The sequence below is a fragment of the Carcharodon carcharias genome, chromosome 13, assembly GCF_017639515.1.
Source record: "Carcharodon carcharias isolate sCarCar2 chromosome 13, sCarCar2.pri, whole genome shotgun sequence".
NCBI classification, from domain to species: Eukaryota; Metazoa; Chordata; class Chondrichthyes; order Lamniformes; family Lamnidae; genus Carcharodon; species Carcharodon carcharias.
Window position 1 is genome coordinate 104,714,354 of NC_054479.1, and position 20,958 is coordinate 104,735,311.

At 40.2% G+C, this 20,958-nt stretch overlaps 1 protein-coding gene across 6 annotated transcripts in view; it reads right to left on the bottom strand.

The window, feature by feature from the left end:
• uhrf1bp1l (UHRF1 binding protein 1-like) overlaps positions 1–19,082 on the bottom strand; it is a 134,759-nt gene extending 115,677 nt beyond the window's left edge. For 5 of the 6 annotated variants that reach the window (XM_041202593.1, XM_041202592.1, XM_041202594.1 and 2 more), the window contains exon 1: positions 18,892–19,076. In XM_041202593.1, the coding sequence (XP_041058527.1) occupies positions 18,892–18,935 (44 nt within the window). In that variant the 5' untranslated portion in view covers positions 18,936–19,076. Of the gene's footprint in view, positions 1–18,891 lie in introns of all 6 variants that reach the window. The other variant, XM_041202591.1, reaches the window with a different exon arrangement.
• Between the last annotated feature and the right edge of the window lie 1,876 nt (positions 19,083–20,958).

Consider the following 20,958-nt stretch of genomic DNA (forward strand, 5'->3'; position numbering starts at 1 on the left):
GTGAGGAAAGATATTAGCTCTGACAATGTGGAATCTGTATGGGTAGAGCTGAGAAACACTAAGGGGGAAAAAAAGTTAGTGGGGGTTGTATATAGACCCCCAAACTGTAGTAGTGATGTTGGGAATGGCATTAAACAGGAAATTAGAGATGCATGCAAGAAAGGAACATCTGTAATTATGGGTGACTTTAATATGCATATAGATTGGGCAAATCAAATTAGTAACAATACCGTAGAGGAGGAATTCCTGGAGTGTATACGGGATGTTTTTCGGGACCAATACACTGAGGAACCAACGAGAAAACAGGCCATCCTCGACTGTATATTGTGTAATGAGAAAGGAATAATTGGCAATCTAGTTGTGCCAGGCCCCTTGGGGATGAGCGACCATAATATGATAGGATTCTTCATCAAGATGGAGAGTGACGTAGTTGATTCTGAGACTTGGGTCCTGAATTTTAATAAAGGAAACTTCGATGGTATGAGGCGCGAGTTGGCTATGATGGACTGGGAAACGTTACTTAAAGGGATGACGGTGGATAGGCAATGGCAAACATTCAAAGAGCGCATGGGTGAACGGCAACAATTGTTTATTCCTGTCTGGCGCAAAAATAAAACAGGAAAGATGGCCAAACCATGGCTTACAAGGGAAATTAGAGACAGTGTTAGATGCAAGGAAGAGGCATACAATTTGGCCTGAAAAAACAACAGACCTGAGGATGGGGAGCAGTTTAGAATTCAGCAAAGGAGGACCAAGGGATTGATTAAGAAGGGGAAAATAGAGTAAGCTTGCAGGGAACATAAAAACTGACTGTAAAAGTTTCTATAGATATGTGAAGAGAAAAAGATTGGTGAAGATAAATGTAGGTCCCTTACAGTCAGAAACAGGGCAATTTATAATGGGGAGCAAAGAAATGGCTGACCAACTAAATACATACTTTGGTTCTGTCTTCACAAAGGAGGACACTAATAACATACCAGAAATGTTGGGCAACACAGGGTTTAGTGAGAGGGAGGAACTGAAAGAAATCAGTATTAGTTGGGAAATGGTGTTGGGGAAATTGATGGGATTGAAGGCCGATAAATCCCCAGGGCCTGATAATCTACATCCTAGAGTACTTAAGGAAGCGGCCCTAGAAATAGTGGATGCATGGGTGGTCATCTTCCAAGATTCTATAGACTCTGGAACAGTTCCTGCAGTTTGGAAGGTAGCTAACGTAACCCCACTATTTAAAAAGGGAGGCAGAGAGAAAACAGGGAATTATAGGCCAGTCAACCTGACGTCGGTAGTGAGGAAAATTCTAGAGTCCACTATAAAAGGTTTAATAGCCGAGCACGTGGAAAACAGTGGCAGAATCGATCAGAGTCAGCACGGATTTATGAAAGGGAAATCATGCTTGACAAATCTACTGGAATTTTTCGAGGATGTAACTAGTAGAGTTTATGAGGGGAGCCAGTTGATGTGGTTTATTTGGACTTTCAGGAGCTTTCGACAAAGTCCCACATAAGAGATTGGCATGTAAAAGTAAAGCGCATGGGATTGTAGGTAGTGTACTGAGATGGATAGAAAACTGGTTGGCAGATGGGAAACAAAGAGTAGGAATAAACAGGTCTTTTTCCAAATGGCGGGCAGTGACAAGTGGGGTAGCGCAGGGATCGGTGCTGGGACCCCAGTTATTCACAATATAAATTAATGATTTAGATGAGGGAACTAAATGTAATATCTCCAAATTTGCAGATGACACAAAGCTGAGTGGGAGGGTGAGCTGTGAGGAGGTTGCACAGATGCTTCAGTGTGATTTGGACAAGCTGAGTGAGTGGGCAAATGCATGGCAGATACAGTATAATGTGGATAAATGTGAGGTTACCCACTTTGGTAGCAAAAACAGGAAGACAGATTATTATCTGAATTGCTATAAATTGGGAGAGGGGAATGTGCAACGAGACCTGGGTGTCCTCATACACCATGCTGAAGGTAAGCATGCAGGTGCAGCAGGCGGTAAAGAAGGCAAATGGTACATTGGCCTTCATAGCCAGAGGACTCGAGTACAGGGACAAGGATGTCTTGCTGCAATTATACAGGGCCTTGGTGAGACCACACCTAGAATATTGTGTGCAGTTTTGGTCTCCTTATCTGAGAAAGGATATACTTGCTATAGAGGGATTGCAGCGAAGGTTTACCCGGCTGATTCCTGGGATGCCAGGACTGACATATGAGAAGAGATTGAGTTGATTAGGATTATATTCGCTGGAGTTCAGGAGAATGAGGGGGGATCTCATAGAAACTTATAAAATTCTAACAGGACTAGACAGGGTAAGTGCAGGAAGGATGTTCCTGATATTGGGGGAGTCCAGAACCAGGGGTCACAGTCGGAGGATATGGGGTAGACCATTTAGGACAGGAGAAATTTCTTCACCCAGAGAGTGGTGAGCCTGTAGAATTCGTTACCACAGAAAGTAGTTGAGACCAAAACACATTGTATGTTTTCAAGGAGTTAGATATAATTCTTGGGGCAAAAGGGATCAAAGGGTATGGGGAGAAAGCGGGGGCAGGCTATTGAGTTGCATGATCAGCCATGATCATAATGAATGGCGGAGCAGGCTCCAAGGGCCAAATGGCCTACTCCTGCTCCTAGTTTCTATCCTATCCAATTTATAATACAAAAACCAAGTTGTGCTTAATCTTAATATATATATATAAAACGGTACTACTTTCAAAAAAGCAGACTCCTTACAAAACTGATGCATATGGCAGCAAGAAATAGGAGCAAAAGTAGGCCATTCAGCCCTTCAGGCCTGCTCCATCATTCAATAAGAGCATGGTGATCTTCTATGAGATCAAGCATTTATCGGCCTCAGCCTTGAATATCCTCAACAACTAAGCAGTCACAATCCTCGAGGCAGATAAATCTAAAGATTCATAACTTTTCAAGTGAAGAAATTTCTCATCTCAGTCCGAAATGTCCGACCCTTTATCTGAGATTATGCCCCCTAGTTCAAGACTCTACAGACACCAAAAACAACCTCTCAGTATCTACCCTTTCAAGCTCGCTAAGAATTTTATGTTTCTATGAAATCAACTTTCATTCTTCTGTACTCAAGAGAATGAGTGGAATGGGCCTTTAGTTTCTCACAGGACAACTCTCATCTTAGGAATCAACTCTCTCATCCCAGGAATCAATCTCATGAAGCTTTGTTGCTCCTCTCTAGGACAGGTATATCCTTCCTTGGGTAAGGAGATTCAAATTATCCGCTGTACTCTAGGTGATGTCTGCAGGCTTCCCTATGCTTATACTCCAATCCCCTAAAGGCTATCATACCATTTGCCTTCCTAAATGCTCACTGTATCTAACTTTCTGTGGTTAATGCACAATGACTTCTCGTTGGCTCCAGATTTCAGCTCTAAGTCTGCACCAGCTGATCTCAACACGTGCAGGAATCCAAGTGCAACACTTGGCTTCAGGGAGCATGAAAATAACTAATTAACCACAGTTCTCAACCCTGGTAGCTTTCGACAGACTTCTGTTGGTTAGTGTACAATAGCCTAGTTTTCTAAATTTAATTTATTGTTTTTTGATACTTTGAAAAAAAGACAGTTAAATTTGTTTTTTTTTTAAAACAAGATAATGAATTTCATTTTGTTTGGTTTTGTGAAATCAGACAGCCAATAAAGTTGGCTGGGTGGGCAAATTTCTTCTCAAGTTTATTTGATGATGCTCACAAAACCATGAGATTCTTTCTTCAGTTACCTTTTTGATTCTGAATTTGTTCAGAGTAGCGCCACCCCCCCGTTCTTTAAGCTTCCATTCTGGGCATTTCAAATGTACCCTTGAGTGCAGTGATCTTCATATTTTTCAAGCAAGGGCCTCTTTAGCAAAAAACCTACAACGTGAGTGCCACATGGACTATTTTGCTAAATTATTATTGCTTACTACTCCTTCATGATATAATGTGGGATGTGCGTAACAAAGCTTGCTTTGTCCTGGACGGTGTTGAGCTACTTGGACATTGTTAGAGCTGCACTCATTCCAGCAAGTGAACTGTATGTCCCCAGATTTTAACAAAACTGGCACTTTTTATCTTGGCAATTCTTGTTTGGATATCTAAATCATTCAGCCAGAGTTATTTTTACAAAGTCATCAATCTAAGAAACTGGCTAAACTACAGCTCAATGAATCAACTGATCAACATTTGTAAGATTAATTCTGGTGGTGAGAAAACACATACTGCATCATGCAAAAATTCAACAGTGATAAGTTCAAATGATACACAACAGCTTTTGTTGTTAAAGAAAGCAATGGCTATTATTATGCTGTTAAGACAATATACTTTGTTTCAATGTAACATTGTAGTTAATAAAATTCCTGCATTCGCTAGCATCAGTTTCATGAGATATGCAATTTTCACAACACTAGGTTGAACAGCACAGTGGCACAGCACAGCAAGTTTGTAGAAAACAACATGATAAGTAATATGATAAGTTCACAGCTGTAATTTGCTATGCATGTTTTCAATTTTATCCATAGAGGAAAATGAACCAAAACTGAAGGAGAATTCACTACAGCTTCTTTATGTGCTTACTTGCTCCACTTAAGTCTCTCTGAGCTACAAACTATTCCCTGTTCATCGAAGTTGGCAGACTCCACTGCTGTTTGTACTGCAATATGAAAGCTGCATTGTATGAAAGCAAAAATGGTATTCTTTTATTCATTCTTACAATTGCTCTGCCAGGAAATGTAACCTAGAGTGATTTTTAAAATCCTTCGGTCAATCTTTTTTTGCTCAAGTTAAGGGTCATCCACTTTTTCACTTCCATCCTTAGTATTATCAAGCAGTCTCAGGTTAGGTACTGCATGAAGACAAAGAGGACTGCTCCTTCTAATTCACCCAACGTAAAATGTAATCAACTGGGTTACTGTCAAGCTAAATGCAGTTTGTGGCTTGGAGCTTCTGCCAAGCTGGAACTGTGCCGATTGACTTGATGCAAATGACTGGGTAGCAAGAATGATTTCACCCTTGTCTAAGCTAGATTTCATTCAGCTCCCAGAGGGTATTTGAATTATTAAATGCCTTTCATTTAATATTTACCTATGTTAATTCAGTCAGCCAGTAAAGTAATTCCTGACATGACTGCCCCTCAAATAATATCATGTGATAGTGGGAACTTCATATTCAATGTTCTCATGCACAAGAAAGGAAATGGTTAAGAAATCACTAAGAATATATAGCTGATGTGCTGGACAATATAAGGCACCCAAGACATCTCGGAATAAGGTAGCTTTTACAATTACGAACACATTGCAATGTGTGTATTATCCCATATATATGCAAATGAAAAATGGTCACCATTTACTTGAAGCACTGCAAAGGATGCATCAAAACAGAGTCACCAAATTATTGATAAATGCATACAGCAGAAACTCAAGAAGGGACTTCAGAGTGGTGCAACACAGAGCAACACAATCCAAATCATTTTGCTGATACCTCCCCAAACTTTCCTCCTCCTTTTCTAGAAGGCTGTGGTTTATGCTCAAATACAATTCCAAATGCAGCAGGAAAGCTCTGGTACCTTGCCCAATGTGTGAACCTTGACAGTAATATCAACTTCAGCAGTCACAGTCACTTGTACAGACAAAGGGAGGAATACCAACAAACCAGATGTCTCAAACCTCAGCCTAGATGAAAAAGACAGAGAATCATCAAATCTTAAAGCACAAAAGGAGGCCACCTGGTCTGTTGTCCCTGTGGCAATGCTTTGAAACTGCAATCCAATTTCATTCCACATCTTAGCTATTTTCCATTAACCATTCAAATTAGTCATCTTCAAGTTTGAAGTTTCCTCTCGATTCTCCTTCCACCACCCTTTCAGTTAGTGCATTCCAAACTTTAACAGGCTTGTGTGTGAAAATATTCTCATTTCCCCTCTCATTATTTTGCTAATTATTTAAAATCTATGACCACTGGTTACTGACCCATTCGACAGAGGAAACAGGCTTTCCCTTCTCACTCTGTCAAAGCACCTCAGAATTTTGAATACCTCTCGTAGATCTCCACTTTACCTTCTCTGCTTGAAGGAGAATAATCCCAGCTTCTGCAATCTACATAACTGAAGACAGTCATCCCTGGCATCACCCTGGGAAATGTCGCTGCACCTTTTCCAACAACTTTGCATCTTTGGTAATATTGTGCTCTGAATCGTGCATAATACTCCTTCCAGTGGAGACTGGGCCAGAGATTTTAAAAGGTTGAGCATGACCTACTTGTTTTGCATTCAACGCTCCTATTTATAAAGCCGTGTGTCCCATTCATTTTCTTATCCACTTATCAACTTGTCCTTCTGTCTTCAAAAATGTGAATTTTCACTCCAGGTCTCTCAGCTTTTGCAACCTGAACCGCACACCACATCTACCAACTGCACCTCCCCCGCACCTCCCAAACAGCAAAATATCATTTAGATTAACATGTTGTTCCTCCCAAAGAGCATCACTTCAAACATATCCACATTAAATTAGATCTGCCACTTGTTTAACTGTTTCAGCAGTCGGCATATGTTCTCCTGAGGTTTGCTATTATTCTGCTCACTATTTGTTACATGGTCAAGTTTTGGATCACCCACATTTGTCCTCCTTTTACCCAAGTTCAGGTCATTTAGCTATAACAAGAAAAGCAATAGTCCTCACACCAACATGATCATAAATATTAAAGGTTTGAATGAAATAACAACGGCATAAGAATCCGCATCTTTTGTTTGATCAAATGCTTTGATGTAGCTACCTTCTAGATTTTTCACCCTACTTCTAAGGTTCTACGTCTATTGCAACAGAATTTTAATTCTTGCCTATATTAATTATTCATGTTGTTTGGAAGGTTAAAGGAAATGAGCTTCACTATATGCCTTAGTATCAATCACATTTTATTGCACACATAGCCAAAGGTGATAAATTCTGTACTGCAAACATTATCTAATAACAATGAAAATTCTTTAGTAAAAGTTACAACATGACCTTCAAGCAAAATACACTCATACATACTATTAAATTTTGCATCTGTTACATTGTATTTAGGTACTATATCATTCAAAGACATTTGAATGTCTTCCAAACTCAAACACAGAGGATGAGCCCGATCTGCTGTGGCAAAAAAATACACTGAAATCTGGTCAAACTTGCATGCTGACTTCCCCTGCATCGTTTTATGCCTAACTGTTTTTGAGCAGGAAAGCATACATGCAGTGCAGAAATTCATCACAGAACATCACTGTTCAAATTAGTCGTTTGGTAGTGCAGAACTTGAGTATTGCTGAGAAAAAGAGGCCCATGTTTTGTCCAAGCTTTTCATCTTGCACTCTGATTGGTAGAGGTGTTGCCGTGGAGATTGCCATGTACTTGGCAGTTAACTGCCAGTCACCATCAACTGGTGCATTATCCACGGCAACCCCTCTACCAGAGTCCACTTGCCAACCAGTCAGCAATCTCTTCTCATACAGAATAAATTTATATCCCCTGACATTGGTATTTTTGCAAACTGCCCTGATGAGTGGAAGACTAAAAGCTTTGACAAAAAATGTCTATTTCAACAATACTGTTCAAATTCACTTGCCATTGCTACAAAGTAGCTTTTCCAAATTCATCATCTCTCCAAATTACAATTACCAATACAGAAAATTTCCCTTAAGCTATAGTATTGATGGAAATAAAGTTATTAAAAACTAATGGTACCATTTGTTAAATTATTCAAATCTTGGAATTATAAAAATTAATGTTTAAAAGCATTTGTATTGGTCAGCTTAGGCTATGTTTCAGAATTGTCTCATCAAAAACCAACAGTTGAATCATGACAGCTTTGCAAAATGTTCAACTTGGAGTTACTCAGAAAAATGATGCAAAAAGCAACTTTTTCATCACCATAATTATTTTCTAGAATTATCTTAAATAATCCTCATCATTGAGCCACTGAAAACTTGCAAAAAAAAGGTTAAACAGCATTCAAGTTTGATTAATGTAATGTTATTTGGTCAATTGCATCTGGAGAAATATTACAACTGTATTCAGTATATTACACCCAATTAAATGGTCACATTAAAACAGTCTATGATATTACAAGTTATAACACGCGCTCATGGAAAAGTGCAAATCTTTGAATATTTTATTCAGCTGCCTTTGTTTTGACTTTCAAATGTCACTTAATTCTCTAAAAGTGAACAGGTTTATTTGCCTCAATGACAGTCTAAAGTTCCATTCCAGAGTACAAGCATACAGTATTTTAAATTGGCAGTTTTGAAATAAAATGAAGTTGGATTACATAATGTGGCAGCACCAATAAAAATGTATATTCTATAACTATAGTCCTAAAATGTCCGGGAGCTAGAAGTTTAAGATCACTCCAACTAGCTTATCTGTGCCTTCACATTTAAACTTCTGTTAACTGCAGTTTCAAGACAGCAGGCAAATCTATGTGGAAAACATTTTACCAAATGGCAATATAGATCTGAAGCATTTTTCTGTTGCACAACAGAAATAATTACATATTTTGAGCACACAATCTGGGTAAACATTTCAGTGCAGTGCTGAGGGTGCACTGCATTGTCAAAGGTCCCATCTTTTATGACATCCCAATCTTCCTGTTCAGGAGAATGGAAACAATTTCAAGGCATCAACTGAAGGAACATTCTTCCACTGTCAATACTGATTCCTCTACTAACACAAACAGATTTCCTGGCTGTTCATCTCATTGCTGTTTGTGGGGCCTTGTGCTTGGATTGTTTTTAAAGCCAATGTACAGCCAATCGTGATTACACTTAAAAAAGTAATTAATTGGCTGTTAAATTATTTAGGTCATCTTGGGGAAAAGGTGGTATATAAATGAAGTAATTCTTTAATGCTTGAAAAAACACAATTATTGGAGGCTCTTAGGTGCCCTCCTTGAGTAATGACAGATCTCCAAAATTATGAAACTCAAAAACCCATTCCCAGTCTTCAGCTGCCATTTCACATGTGCACACCTACATCAGCAGGCACTGACAAGTGATCAAGGACAGAAACCCTGAATAGTTTTCTTCTCCCTAAGGGTATCGAGGGAATATTATCATTCTGACTAAAATTGGCTAATTCAGCACAGACCGAGAATATCTCATTTTTAAATAAATGAAATATTTGAAAATATCCAACCTAAATATTAAGATTGGCAAATTGCCACTGAGATAGGAATCACATGAGAATTAGCAGGCAATCCCAAAAGTGATAATGAAAGGTGTCAAAGTTACATACTTGTAATTTTGAAGCCGGCACTACACAACAAATGTTGGAATAGCCCCAACTGTACAATGTGGTTTTGTTTCAAAGCTACTTCTGCAGTCATAGTCCATGTATTATTACAACTCATTTGTGCTTGGAAATTGCAGTATTTCCTTCTTATGATTTGTTACATGGAATTACGCTGAAATTGAAACACAGAAATAGGCTATTTGACCCAAGCAATTCATTTTAGTATTAACCTCCACGTGAACCATAGTGTTAATTTCATGTGTTCACCTGGTTTCCATAATTTCCTTTTCCTTCAGCCACTCAGCCTATTCTTCGATACTGTATTGACGTGGTCTCTGCTTCAGTCACCAACTCAGGTAGTGCATTCCATAGCTCTCTGCATAAGTACGTTTCTTCTGTTCTTTGTTTGAAATCCCTTATATTTAATCTTATATCTATGTCCCATTAGGGCCCCTTAATCATTAGCAATGTGTTCCTATCTACTCTCTTCCATCTCTTAATTTAAACTTCACTTCATTACCTCCTCTATTCTGATGAGAACAGAGAACAAAAATGGGTTTTGTCAGCAGGTACAAGGGAGTGGGGCATGGTGAGTTGGTACAAAGCATGAGAACTCCTTGTTTATAGAAGCACAAACGCCAGTGTGGTAACTTGATCCGGAGGTTCCTATCACTTAACAGAACTAAATTTCAACATGCCCTATACCAAAACAGACTATCATCTATAGATTTTTTAAATTCAAATTTCTAACACGAAAATAAATGCTGGTTTGCCACTAAGCTTTACAAGCACAGGTTAGCTTAATCGCCAGCCTGTATGAAAGTGTCAGCATACAGGTGAATTAATGGGTTTATTAGTTCTTCATAATTCTTAGCTTCAATTTCATTTGGGAGTTGGGGAAGGGAAAGAACACGTCTTATTACCAAACTGCACATTGACCATTTAGTAACAGATTAAAAATACCCCTGTATTTTCCATCTATAAGCAACTGGTAAAGAAATGGTAATGGCCTCCATCAACCATCTTTGCCTCCTTTGTTCTGTCTCTCCTTATAAGCTGTTCTAATGCCTCCTGATTCTAATAAAAGGTTGCTGAATTGAAATGTTAACTCCGCCATTCTCCAGAATTGCTGTTTGCTTGCAGCATTTTCTATTTTTATTTTAGACTTTGATTTACATTTCCCGCTGTTCTTCCACATTGCCAAGATATTTCAAAGACAGATACAAATAATTTACTCCATCTGCTTTGTCAAAATGCAGAACTATATGATAACGTACTGCTTCAATTAGCACCTTAAGGTCTTTCAAAGTTATTCAACTATAGTTGGTTTTGGCTCTTCTGTCCTTCTGTTCATATTCTTTTTTCCTCAACTGTGTGTGATTTCTCCACTTATTCCATTCTCAGAACATGAAGGCAACCACAGAAATCGCCATCATCCCAATGTCTTCACCACAGTCTAAATGTTGAAACAAAACCTCCCCCTCCCCACCCCCACTGCATATCTTACGTAAGTTTTACTAGTGTGCCTAAAAACTGAAATATGAAAATATTACCATGGCTACAGACTGAATCAAGATCTCTCAGTATGTTAATGCACACTGCACCAGCGCACTGTACTATCATGCAGACTTCTCTTGTGTCTCTTAGCTCACTTTGTTTTGGGTGATCTCTTATTTGAAGTCTCTCCTCTCCTCTTCCTATTCCAAAAATGTCAGTTATAATTAAATTTCAATATAAACTCTATCATCAGTAATACAACACTTTTGAAACAAATAAACAGGTTTATGTGGCTTTCAGGAGCAATGACATGTGCCTAAGAAAGGTATAGTTCAAAGAACCAAGTGGATATCAGGTCACTGGCATACTCATTACGTTACGAGCCGACCATGACATCAACTGAAATAAAACTCCTCATTGTGTCGGATAGCTTTCCATCGCACCATTCAGTGCAAGCTAAGATAATCCTTTTACTTGTCATATTTATCCAGACAACCATATGAGAGAGTCATTGACAATTTTTCACCTGATCTTGTATCTGCAAAAACAGATTCACAGCCTTTATTTTCCCAATAGTATGACCTTGATTCGATTAGTGTCTTCACAGCCGTTTAGAAAGTTAAAAAAAAGCATATCTTGTTTTATTAATATTTGAAAGAGTCAGCTAATAACTAATATTTCCACTATTAATGTATCACACTGCTTAAGCATCAAACAGATTAAAGATTTAATATCAACACAAAGCATTATAGCAGCCAGCCACAATATGTAAACAGATCCAACATTAGAATCAGATGAGAGAAAACTCTTATTAAAATCATTAGTTGGTTACAGAGATAGAACATCTGTGTAACAAGTGACCGAAGAAATTTACATAATAAAACCTAAGTAGTTTTAGTCACCTCTATATAAGAACAAATTTCTCTTTAGAAAGGACCTCCAAGTCCTCATGATATCCCAAAGCTATTCACAATCAATAGATTTTTTTTGAAGTATTCAATGTTGTTATTAAAATCAGCAAATGCAGCAGCTAATTTACTCACACCAATGTCACACAAACAGTAAATTGAATGAATGGCCAGATAATCTGCTTCTGGTTGTGTTGGTCAAGAGAGGAATGCTGGCCAGGACACAGATAGAACATCATAGTATTCAGCAAATAAGCCCACTGGGTCTTTTACATTCATCCATGTCGGGAACTAAGGCACTAGTTGAACATCTCATCTGAATCATGGCATCCCTGACAACACAGCACTGCCAAGAACTACAATAGCATATCAGCTACATTATGCAATTGATAATGTGGTATTCAAAGGACCCAAGATAATATTGTGCACCTGGGCTAATACAGTAATCACAATTTAAATGAAGATATAACAGGAAGGATTCAAAACTTTAAAATGCAGTGACTGCTATGTTGGTTTCAAAACATCACAAGCAAACAAGGACCACTTCCAGATCCTCAAAGAAGCAGCTATCAGATGTGAAAAAAAGTTACCATATGCTGGAAAAGAAAATATTCAAAATAGATGCAAATGGTGTGAAATGCCTGTCTCCAACTTCAACCAAGCAGTCAGTGACAATCAGATCTGGCAAAGTCATCATGAGACTTTTTCCATTTATGAGAAATAGCTTTTTCAAGTGGGATACTCAGCAATAAAAGGTTGCCAGCAACAAAAAGCTAAAGCACAAAGTAACCACTGTGATGCCCGATATGACAACAGGATTATGAAAACAAACCCAGTTGTCTTGGGAAAATTTAAGTCACCAGACTGTCGTGTAGTCACTTATTTGTAGATCGTAATTCAATTCTAATGGTTGAGCAATTCTGTTTATTGCGACTGGATTTTCTTGAAGAACCTGACAAAAGTTGTGTGATGAGGATCACAAATTTCACAGTCTGGATAATTTTGGTGACTAAATAGTGGAAAAAGTGCACCCTCACATGACACTATACATTCTCTCAACAAAGAAACCACGTAATTCATGTAATGACTAATAGATAGCCAAAGCAATAATTGATGTGTTGTATGCAGACCTCATTTATTTGTTAGGTCTAATTACAAATCAATTACTTTTCATTCAGTACAATAAACATTGCCATTTCCCAGTGCTTTTCAAACTATTGCTAATAAACCTGGAGTAATTGCATCACAATCATTTATTGTGTGATCATCAAACACCAAGGACACAGAATGTTGTAAGTTGAGGGCCATAAAAGAGAGCCAATTTTGAGAGGTTACAGGCTGCTGGTGAAGCCTTGCTTAAAGTATGGTAGGGAGAAAATGAAGCATCACTCCAGGCATGCACAAGCCTCATTAGAACAGTATAATGATGCAAATTAGACCCACTCCAGACCTCAAACCTTCTGGTGTCTACACCACCCAAACATGCAGTTCACCTCTGTAAAATGGTGTGTGGATTAGTCTGCTGCAGCAGACCACATAAAAGGGATCAGTTTTAAATGGAATCATTTTTCTTTCAGTTTTTTAATTATGATTACTAATTTTGCTCCAAGCATCAAATCAGCTGATTTATTTGGGCAGTATACCATATTTCTCCCCCCCCATAACTGATTGTACTATCCTTGATTATTCTTGGTTGTTGCTGGTATTTAGATCACACCATACAGAATGGTGAGGGTGGGTACACCTTTATGGGTTATAATTTTGGTGCATTGTTTAGATGAGGAAGGTAAGTGCATGAGGGGCTAACAAATGCAAGTGCACTGATGCCTGAAGTCTTCTGGTCATACCCAACACAGTCCAGGGACTTGTGTTTACAGAGCCTTTCACATGTTAATTAAAAACTTAACTTGTATTTACATAGCACCCCTTTTTGCCCTTAGATTGTCCTAAAACAGTTCACAGGCAGTGAAATACTTTTAAAGTGCAGTCACTGTTGTTTTGTAGGCCAGCTTGCGCACAGTAAAATCCCACAGCAATAAGGTCTACGACTAATTAATCAGTTTCAGTGTTGGATGAGTGCTAAGCATTGCCCAGACCACCAGAACTCCCTTATCCTTCTTCAAGTAATATAATACGATCTTCTTTCAGTAATGTAGACAAAGGCTCTCTTTAATGTTTCACCTGAAAAACAGCACCTTCAACCATACAGCACTCCCTCTATACACACTGAATTGTCAACTTAGATTGTGTGCTCAAGCCTTGAATAGGGTTTGGACCAATGTCCATCTGACTCCAAGGCAAGAGCGCTACCATCCTCTTGTGAAGCAGTGATAACAAAGTCAGGTCTCTCCCATCTTCTTCACCACTGCTTCACAATATAGGCTGATGCAGAATTGTACCATCGGCTGTAGGATGGACGACAGGCAACAGCTGGAAAAGGAACAGCACATCCAATGAAACTAAGAGTTTCAGGGAGCTTTTGTAGTATTCAATCTTTCCAAGCCACCAGAGGAAAAATCTGCCAGATCATGCACTGCACACATACCAAAAGTAGAAATCCAAGGGGGTATCAACTGGACAAGAAGCACGACTTTGATAGGTTCCTTTGAGCCCATAGTATGGCGCATGACACCCATATGGGATTCAGAGTTCCTCATTTCAATCTCAAACTGAACATCAATACAAAAGGATTTGCACTAAATTAGTGTTCAGTGGGTACTTGAACAAAGGAACACTTTTTTGTACATCAATGGGCATTGTTTTTAGATGCAGAGTTATAACGTAGAGGTTATAGTGTCTACATTTTTGGAAAGGAAACAATGTACGTACAGGGGTAGGATGGAAAAAGGCGGCTCTTATGAGATCAGAGCTAACCTCTGCATTCCTCCGTGTTGACCCCAATAGAAAGTTCTAGAAGAGGAGGAATACCTCAAGCAAGTAGGATAAATGAAGGCTTGCCATTCCCAGATCACCACCTCTGCCACCCTGAAAACTGTGCCGTTCAATTCTAGCACAAAGAACAGGTGTGCGCAAAAGGGTTGCGTATAAAACCTTAAATCACACATTCCAAAGAGCATGAGAGATCCCAATTTAAGCTCTAGTCATGCTTGGGTGAGCCTCACAAAAATATGTAAATGAACACAAGAACACCTACCTTCAATTTTCAGCTGATACCAGCAAACTTCTTTGTCATTTGCAGCCAGTCACAAGGGATCTGTTGACTGCCATAGCCTCAGTCAGTGATCTTCCATGCAGCTTGCATATGTGCTTTCACTGCAGGTTGGTTTACAGTCCTGAATAGGGGCCTCCTCTGGCACAACACTTATAGCAAAATCTTCCAAGTGTTCTGCACTAACACAAGCAGCTTTGTCTACATGGTTCCACTGTGCCATTATTTATAGTTGTTGCTTTCCTGCCACCTTCAATGGTTAGATGCCACCCTGCCAAGTTTTATGCTCCCCAGCCAAGTGTGCTACAATCCAAGTTATTTGGGCAATAATTTTATGTGGCAGCAGCCTATACAAATCAAGGGGAAGTACGTTCATCAGTAAATTCAAATGGCATCTGCCTCCTGAGCTCCCAGGGCAGGCAAGCAAGCTTCTGTTGTGGGCCAGCTCAAACCCCTTTATGCCAGAAAATCAGGGCTAGGATATACACAGTGATTTAAAAATTTGAAGATATTAATTAAATCTAATATGTTTACAATGTAAAGATTATCTGAAATTTTTCTTTAAAACACCTGCAGCAGTTAGAAAATATTCTAATGTCTTTTTTTCAACCATTCATGGAATGTGAGTTTTGCTGGCAAGACCTGTATTTATTACCCATCGCTAATAGCTCCTGAGAAGGGGGTTGCCATTGGCCAGAAACTGAACTGAACTAATCATATATTTACTGTGGCTACAGGAGTTCAGAGTCTGGGAATTTTGCACAAGTAACTCACCTCCTGACTCCCCAAAGCCTGCTTACCATCTACAAAGCACATGTCAGGTTTGCGATGGAATACTCTCCACTTGCCTGCATGAGTGCAGCTCCACCAACACGAAGCTCGACACCATCCAGGACAAAGCAGCTGGCTTGATTGGCACCCCATTCACCACCTTTAATGTTCACTCTCTCCTCCACTGAGGCACAGTGGCAGCAGTGTACAGCATCTACAAGATGCATCGCAGTAATTCACCAAGGCTTCAACAACACCTTCCAAGCCCGCAACCTCTACCACCTGGACAAGGACAGAAGATACATGGGAACACCAGTACCTGGAAGTTCCCCTCCAAGCCACACACCAGCCTGATTTGGAAACATATCGCCATTCCTTCACCATCACTGGGTCATCCTGCAACTCCCTTCCTAATAGCACTGTGAGTGCGCCTACAACATAAGGACTGCAGCAGTTCAAAAAGATGGCTTGATCACCACCATCTCAAGGGCAATTAGGGTTGGGCAAAAAATGCTGGCCCAGCCAGTGATGCCCACATCCTGTGAAAAAAGATGGTGATGAGTCACATTCTTGAGCCTCTACCGTTTGTATGGTAAAGGTACTCCCACAGTGCTGTTCAGTAGGGAATTCTAGTATTTTGAACAAGCGACAATGAAGGAACGGCAATACAATTCCAAGTCAGCACAGTTTGTGAATTGAAGGGGAACTTGCAAATGGTGTTTTTACCTGTTCACTGTCCTGGTCTTTCTAGGTGGTAGAGGTTGTGGGTTTGGAAGGTGCTGCCAAAGAAGTCATGGTGAGTTGCTGCAGTGCATCTTGCAGATGGTGCACATTGAAGCCATGTTGCACCTTTGTTGGAGGGAGTGAATGTTTAAAATAGTGGGTGGGATGCTGACCAAGTGGCCTGCTTTGTCCTGGATAGTGTTGAGTTTCTTGAATGTTGCTGCAACTTCATTCATGCAGCCAAGTGGAGAGCATTCCATCACACTCCTACCTTGTGCCACTTGTGCCTAAAAGCTGAGGCAAGTCAGGACAGGAGTCACTCACCACAAAATGCTCAGCCTTTGATCTTCTTGTCTTCACAGTATTTTTGTGGCTAATACAATTATGTTTATGGTCAATGGTGATTCTCAGATGTTTGTCAGTAGGGGAGGAGTGGTTCACTGATATTAATTCCATTGAACATCAAGGAGGTGGTTAGAATCTAACGAGCTAGAGATGATCATTGTCTGGCACTTATGCAACATGGACGTTACTGGCTACCTAGCAGCAGAGACCTGGATGGTGTCCGTATTTTGTGACATGGACTTCAGTACCATTTGCAGGTCTACAAATAATGAACACTCTGCAATCATGAGCGAACATCCCACTCTGACCTTCTGATAGAGGGCAGGTCATTGAAACAGCATCTGAAGATGCTTGGACCAAGCAGAGTGCCCTGAGGAACTCCTGCGGTGATGTCCTGGGGCTGAAGTGATTGGCCTCCAACAACCACAGCCATTTTCCATTGTGCCAGGTATGACTCCAACCAGTGAAGAATTTTACCCCTGATCCCCACTGGTTCCAATTTCAGGAGGCCTCTTGATGCTACATTTGGTCAAATGCAGTCATTCTCACCTCACTTCTGGAATTCAGCTCTTCTCCCCACATTTGGACTTAGGCTGGCATGAGTTCTGGAATCAGGTGGCTGTAGCAAAAGCCAACCTGAGCATCGGGGAGCAGGTTATAGTAAGGAAGTGGTACTTAAATAGGCTAATGGGTAGTATTTGGCCAGATTTGATTTTTCCTGCTTTTTGTGAACAGCACATGTGAACAAACTTCCACTTTGTTAGAAGCTGTATTAGAACAGAGCTTGACTAAAGGCACAACTCATTCATTTATTCAAGGTCAACATTTATTGCCTATGCCTGATGGCCCCAAGTCCATCTTCTTGAACCCCTGCAGTCCATGAGGTGAAAGTACTCCCAGAGTAATTATACATTTGCTGTAACGGTTTGGTACAAATGAGTGGCTTGCTAGGCCATTTCAGAGCACAGTTAAGAGTCAACCACATTAGTCAAGAGTCACATATCTGCCGGATCAGGTCACGATGACAAATTTCCTCCCCTAAAAGACATAAGTGAACCAGATTTTTTTTACGACAATCCGGTAGTTACAACTTACGACTGATGCCGGCTTTGTATTCCTGATTTATCCTGCACCACAGCCTAGTGAATCAGGATGACTGTGTTGTGGCTTTTAATGCAAGTGATTAAATTGGAATAAGCTTTACATGCTGAGACATTTTGTCTACAAAGTGAGTTAGGAGAAAGGAGCACCAGTAGCAATTTCAGTTTTCCAAGTGTTGTCCAAGTTCCAATATGTACAGCACATAAATAAATAAGGAGGTCTACAGCAATTGGAAATATTTACAGAATGATTTAGCATGTTGTTATAAAGGAACAACCCTAACCAAATGTGTGACATCATCTGCCCTGCCATAATACAAACTGACGACAGGTGTATCTGCAAAACATGGCAATCCAGTTTCAAATCGGAACCACATCCATGGGTACGTTTCTCTGCACCATCAGTCCAAAAGATCAACCTTGCAATACTTCAGACCCGAGTCATTTCAACATAGAACTCAGCTGAAAGTCTCGATTTTAATGCATGATCCCAAATCTCAGTTTAAGCTTACTTGTTCGCCTGCTTTCACTTATGACAATGACGAAGCCCATTGCCTACCCCCACCACCATGCCACACTGAGCTAGAAAATCTGAACCAAACGGACAGTCTCCACCCCGTCGCGACGTGTCACGGTTACAGCCCGAAACACTGGATTCATTTGTAATTTGGACCATGAACTCATCGATTCCACCCGCAGTACTCAAATCACCCAAACCGCTGTTAATCTTGATCGCCGACGAAAAAAAAAATCCCAGCACCGATGGGGGAGGGAAAAGTTTTCTCTGCTCCCCATTTGGCTGTCGGGTGTCATTTAAAGGAAATCCGAAGCTTTCGTTTTCCTGTCCGCTCTGATTTAAATTTAACTGGCCGATTCCCCACTGCTTTTCTCTCAGCGTCAATCTGCTTTTTAACATTCCCCTTTCCTGCCCAGTCCCAGGATTTACTTTGTGTAGGAATCCGCGTTAATATCGGATTCGGGCTCGGCTTTCCTTCTATGCCTAACGGAACGCCTAAGAAGGCGAGTCCCCGGTGAGGTCCCGGAGCCGCGGCCGGGGCCGGTAACACCCCCCGGTCGCGATTCACCTCGCCAGACGCACAAAACCGCGCCGCTCACCTGGACAAGTGCTTCAGGATCTGCTTCTTGATGAGTCCCGCCATCCCTTACGCCCCCTGAGAAGAAATTAGAGAACCACTTTCATGTCAGATTTTGTGGTGTGGATGCTGTCACCCGGCAGTCTCTCCCTCCAACGGCTTCACCGCCTTAATCCAGAGCGTCCATTACTGTTACTGAGCGACACGGGGACCAAAGCGAGGCTAACGGGGCATTGGTTATCCAGGGTGAGACTAGCGGGGCAATGGTCATCCAGAGTGAGACTAGCGGGGCAATGGTCATCCAGAGTGAGGCTGAAAGGGCAAAACTCAGCCAGGGTGAGGCTCGAGGGGAAAAGCTCAGCTCCAACCCAAGATATGACTAATTAAAAATACAAGTGCAAGACAAAGCAACCTTGTGTTGGCTCTCAGTAAGAACAATCCAGCTAATCCCATTCCTTCCTCCTTTCCCCATAGCCCTGCACTTTTTTCATGTACTTACCCTTTTCCCTTTTGAAAACCTTAGTTGAATCTGCCTCCACCACTCGGGTAGTGCATTCCAGATCCTAAACACTTGCTCCCTAAAATTGTTTTCCCTCATGTTTATCTGTTACTCCTATTGCCACGCCCTTTGGTCTTGCACCATGAAACCTTCTGTCATTGAATCTCTCCTGTGTTCCACCCACAAACCTTACTTTTTGTTCTTCTTCCCTCCTTCACTTGCTCAAATCCTATTACATTTCCAACTTTTCTCAGTTCTGATGAAACGTCACAAACCTGAAATGTTAACTCTGTATCTCTCTCCCCAGATGCTATGAGACCTGCTGTGTATTTCCAGCTTTTTCTGATTTTATTTCAAATTTCCAGCATCCACAATATTTTGCTTTAATTTCCCGATGTCACCTTAAGTTCTTTTGTCAATTGCCTTAAATGTATCAAAAGCAGAAAACTAGGTTCATAATAACTTCTTTGCTTTCTCCACGTTTAAAGCCCACAATCCTGTGTGCTTTCTAAATTACTTGCTCAACTACCCTGCCACCTTCAATGATTTGTGCACATATACCTCCAAGTATCTCTGTTGCTGCACCCCTTTTAGAATTGTCTTCTTAATTTAAATTGCCTCTCTCTGTTCTTCCAACCAAAATTTTTCACTCTGCGCTTCTTTCATTTTCTGAGGATATCTGAGGGAGTGGGAAGTAGACAAGGCTAGCACAAAAATAAAATACCGCAGAAGCTGGAAATCCGAAATAAGTACAGAAAATACTGAAAATATGCAGCTGGCGGCATCTGTGGAGAGAAACAGATTTAATGTTGAAGAAAAACTGGTGATCGTTTCTGAGTGAGGTGTCATTCATACTAGATTCAGATCCAGATCAGGGAGGGAAAAGGAGACCTGTGGTGTCTTGTACAAGTAAACAGGAGGAACTTGCCAGGATCAGATCACAAGAGTGCCTTTAAAGAAAAACAGACATTCATTTCGATGAGTCAGCTACTTTGTTGTTCATAATAGTTTTCCCTTCAAGAGCACCATCACATCACTGGAAATATGATAAAAACAGGCCTGAAAAATAGATTACATATGAAATAATTTACAAACCTAAAGAAAATTCTGAACACATTTATAAACCCATAGACAAGCTAGTATGTTAGCTCATACAAAATATCTCTAAAACATAATTGAAAATACAGAAGGTTAAGATACAGACTCAACCAATCCTAATGAAGAAAATAGTATGATTATTTGGATTAAGGCTGAGGCATTCCCCACACCGAGGCCCTGGGGAATGACTTGAGAGTTAAGTGAGCATTGCAGAAACAAATTCTGCTGACAAATAAAAAGAAAAGCTGTAAAGGATGGAAATCTGGAATAATTGTGGGTCATCTTACATGAAAAAAAAAACAATACAGAGGAACAATTCACACCAAATTAATTTTATTACATTGTAAATTTGCAGCTTTTCAAAATGCCGACAGTCAATAATTATCATCCATCCTGAAGAAATTCATGTTTGTGCCTTTTTCCAATTAAACAAAATGTGGTCACTGTTACAAAGCCTCTTGTCAATCTTCTTTACTGTTTCATTGATTGTGA